General features: G+C 54.1%; 1 protein-coding gene across 1 annotated transcript in view; it reads left to right on the top strand.

The window, feature by feature from the left end:
• Positions 1 to 634: 634 nt before the first annotated feature.
• Positions 635 to 3,276, top strand: part of CLEC20A (C-type lectin domain containing 20A) — a 22,675-nt gene continuing 20,033 nt past the window's right edge. The window contains exons 1-3 of the mRNA XM_014583759.1: positions 635 to 695; positions 1,493 to 1,537; positions 2,681 to 3,121. Coding sequence (XP_014439245.1) covers positions 635 to 695; positions 1,493 to 1,537; positions 2,681 to 3,121 — 547 coding nt within the window. The remainder of the gene's footprint in view (positions 696 to 1,492; positions 1,538 to 2,680; positions 3,122 to 3,276) is intronic.

Below are 3,276 nucleotides of genomic sequence, written 5' to 3'. Positions count from 1 at the left end.
GAAGAACCTAGGAGAGAGAAATGACTGTTTTCTAGCCATTGGTCCAAGGATGGGGAGAGCCCATTGGTCCAAGGATGAGGAGAGCCGGCGGCATCGTGCCTGCTGCCCCAGCCCCTGCTCGTCCCCCTCCAAACCCTGGATGGTCAAAAGCCTGTGGTCTGTGTTGGGCAGCGTCATTCACTGGCCGTGCCCTCTCCACCCACTGGGCCAGCACAAGCTCGCTCTGCACCAGACCACCTGGAACAGGCCAGGCTTCAGCCAGCTCTGTCCTGGTGGGTTAGAGCTGGCATCAGGATGGTGTGACAACTGCCACATGGAGGCCACCGGGTCCTGGGGAAAGACCAAAGGCATCTTCAGACCACAGTTCTGGACTGAGGCCAAAGCTGGGGACAGGCAGCAAAGAGAAAGTCGGAAAGGGCCCCAGTCAGCCGCAGGCCTTGGGCTGTCTGTGGTGGGAAACCAGCTGGCACAGTGGGTGCAGGCGGCTTCTCCCAGCTCAGGCCAGGCACAGGAACCCTGGGAGTGACAAGTGACATTTTACCCTCGGGATCTGCAAAGAGGCGACCTATGGAGGCAGCCTTGGGTGGAAGCAGGACTTGCTGGGTCCAGCAAGAGGACTTGGACCAATGTGACAATGGTCAGGAGCAGTGGAAAGTTCCAGAAGGCCCAGACCCATGCTGGCCGCAGAGCTGACAGTATCTGCTATGTGACTGGATGACAAGAATGAGAGAAAGAGAGCCCCACAGTGACCCCGGACTGGGGCTTGAGGACAGAAGGGAGGGGTGCTGTGTGGTGATGAGGGAGCCAGGCACAGAACCCAGCAGGTGGGCACGGCCCGGGCCAGGGAGGTGCACCAGGGTCCTGGGAGTCCTTGCCCACAGGGGTACCACCAGCAGGTCAGCCGGGCAGTGGCTTTTTCTTTCTTTTTTTAAAAAATTTAAATTGATTTATTTTACATTCATTCACGGAACACCATCACAGCATACAAAATGCTATTTCCCATCCAGGATACTCTGTATAGTGGCTTAATCATACATGTTATGATATATATATATATCTCCGTCCCCCCATTTCTCACCCTCTGCCATTTCCCACCCTCCTCCCACACTGTCTCTGGTGCCTGCCGTTGCTTTCCATTCCTTTTCTCCCCCCACATTTTATTGATTCACAAAATATCTTAACTCATCTAAGTACTTTGAATAGCAGTTTCCGCTGATGTATACATACCTGTGACACTTGTCTGACTTTAGGCATGGAACTCTGTGAGTAGGATGAATTACTATAAAGTAGCACCTAGCTGAGGCTATATTATGTGGTCATTAAATAGGTGTTTTAAAATATATTTTTTAATTCCTGCCACCTTAAGATTAGATCCTAAGATGGATTTAGCGGGCCACAACCAATCTCTTTAATAACTGAAACAGAGTGGGGCTTTAAATATCGAGTGAATCACACATTGCAGGAGTAAATTTTTCTTTCTTTCTCCATCCAGGTACCCTCCAGCTCTTCTCTGTGACGGGCAGCTTCATGGACAAAGGTGGGTATGAAGGCATCATCCTTCATGGCTAGTGTCTTCTCAGCCCTTGTCCCTGTTTGTCACCATTAGATATATTCTTGTCCCTTTGTCTGCCCAGTTCTCCGGTCTTACTGTCTGTCTTCTCCTAGGGCATCCTTGCAGCCTGGGGCCCCAGTACGCCAGCACCAAGTCCTCACCCCTCCTTGCCACCTGCACAGGTGGGACCTGGGCGGCGAAGAGCAGTCCTGGACCCCAGCCCCACAAAGCATAGTGTCAAGGAATGAAGTCTACACTGAGATCTTGGGGCTGGGGTCTGGTGCCTGGGAGGAAGTTTGGCTCACCCGTTAGTTTGTCTCCCTCTCTCCCTCCTTGCTCTCCCCCTCTCCCTCTTCCTCCCTTCTTTCTTCATGCATTGAGGCCTCTGATGGGCCCTGCACTGTATCGGGCACTGGGAATATAAAGACATCCTTTGCTTCTAAGTTGCCTAGACCGGGTGGTGGAGAGAGATAAAGCAAAAAGGAATTTTCCCGGGAGCTTTTTAGAAACTGTGATGCTGGTCCCAGCCACAGGGTGGACCTGGGCATTGGGGTAGCTGAAAAGCTCCCCAGGTAATTTGAAGGTGCAGCCCCAGTTGGAGCTGAGGGGGGCAGTGCTATTCCATGACCAGGGGCTTGGACCTGAGAGTCCCGCCAGTGGTTCTTGAGTCCTGACTCCTGCCTCTTCCCACTGGTGGCCTTAGCCAAAACACTGCACTCTGTGACTTAGTTTCCCTGTTTGGAAAACAGGCATGTTAGGGAGTTGTTTGAAGCGTTCAATGCACTAATGGCATGTCATGCGTGCTCAGCAAACCTTGTCTTGTTATTGAGCGCCACGACATGTAAGAAGGGCAGCTGACCCAGGATGGGGCTGAGAGTGGGGAGATGGCTGGGCATAGAAGAGGGACATTGAGTGAGTGGCAGAATGGACGACTCAGAGAGTGGGTGAGGGTGGCCAGCCTACCAAGCCGAGACAGCAGCTGGTGCAAAGGCGGGCTGGCAGACTGGGTGCAGCTGAAAACCAGAGGTGAGGCCGGAGAGGAGCACTGCAGTGTGGCTGAAAGCCCCTCGGGACTCGGGCTGGGGTGGCATTGGGGCCGCCATGCAGTGACAGCCTCTTCTGCCCCAGTCCAGCAGCTGGTGAGCAACGGCAAGACCTTCTTCCGTGTGGAGGAGGCGCTGAGCTGGCACGAGGCGCTGCAGCACTGCCGGCAGCAGCACGCAGACCTGGCCGACCTGCAGAGCATGAACAGCCTGCAGTCCATCGCCAGGCTCTACTCCCTCACCAGCGGCACCGGGGCCTGGATCGGCCTCTTCTTCGACGTGCACACTTCTGCCCTCAGATGGTCCAGCGGCTCCGCCTTCACCGACCCCGTGTGGACCACTCTGCCCTCTTTCAGGGATGGCCTCTGCGCCACCCTGTATTCGGTGTTTCTGGCCCCTGCCCTGGGGGCTGCCTCCTGCACAGACAGGAAGCCCTTCATCTGCTATAATGGTATGTGCAGATTCATCCTCTGGACCTGGCCTCCCCGCCCCTGCAACCCGGGTTGTTTTCAAGAGCAAACAAGGGGCCAGCAAGTGGTGTGGTGGTAGAGGCACTAGACTCCCATATGGTCGACTGTGGTTCAAATCCTGGACCCGGTGGCTTGCTCTCTATTTCTCTGTGTGCGCTATAGCAAAAATTTTCAAAATAATAAAAAATAAAATTAAATAACTTTTTTTTTT

Source organism: Tupaia chinensis, unplaced genomic scaffold (genome assembly GCF_000334495.1).
Source record: "Tupaia chinensis unplaced genomic scaffold, TupChi_1.0 Scaffold000074_1, whole genome shotgun sequence".
In the NCBI taxonomy this organism is placed as follows: Eukaryota; Metazoa; Chordata; class Mammalia; order Scandentia; family Tupaiidae; genus Tupaia; species Tupaia belangeri.
Note: the sequence above shows the minus strand (reverse complement) of the source record. Positions and strands in the feature narration are given on the sequence as shown.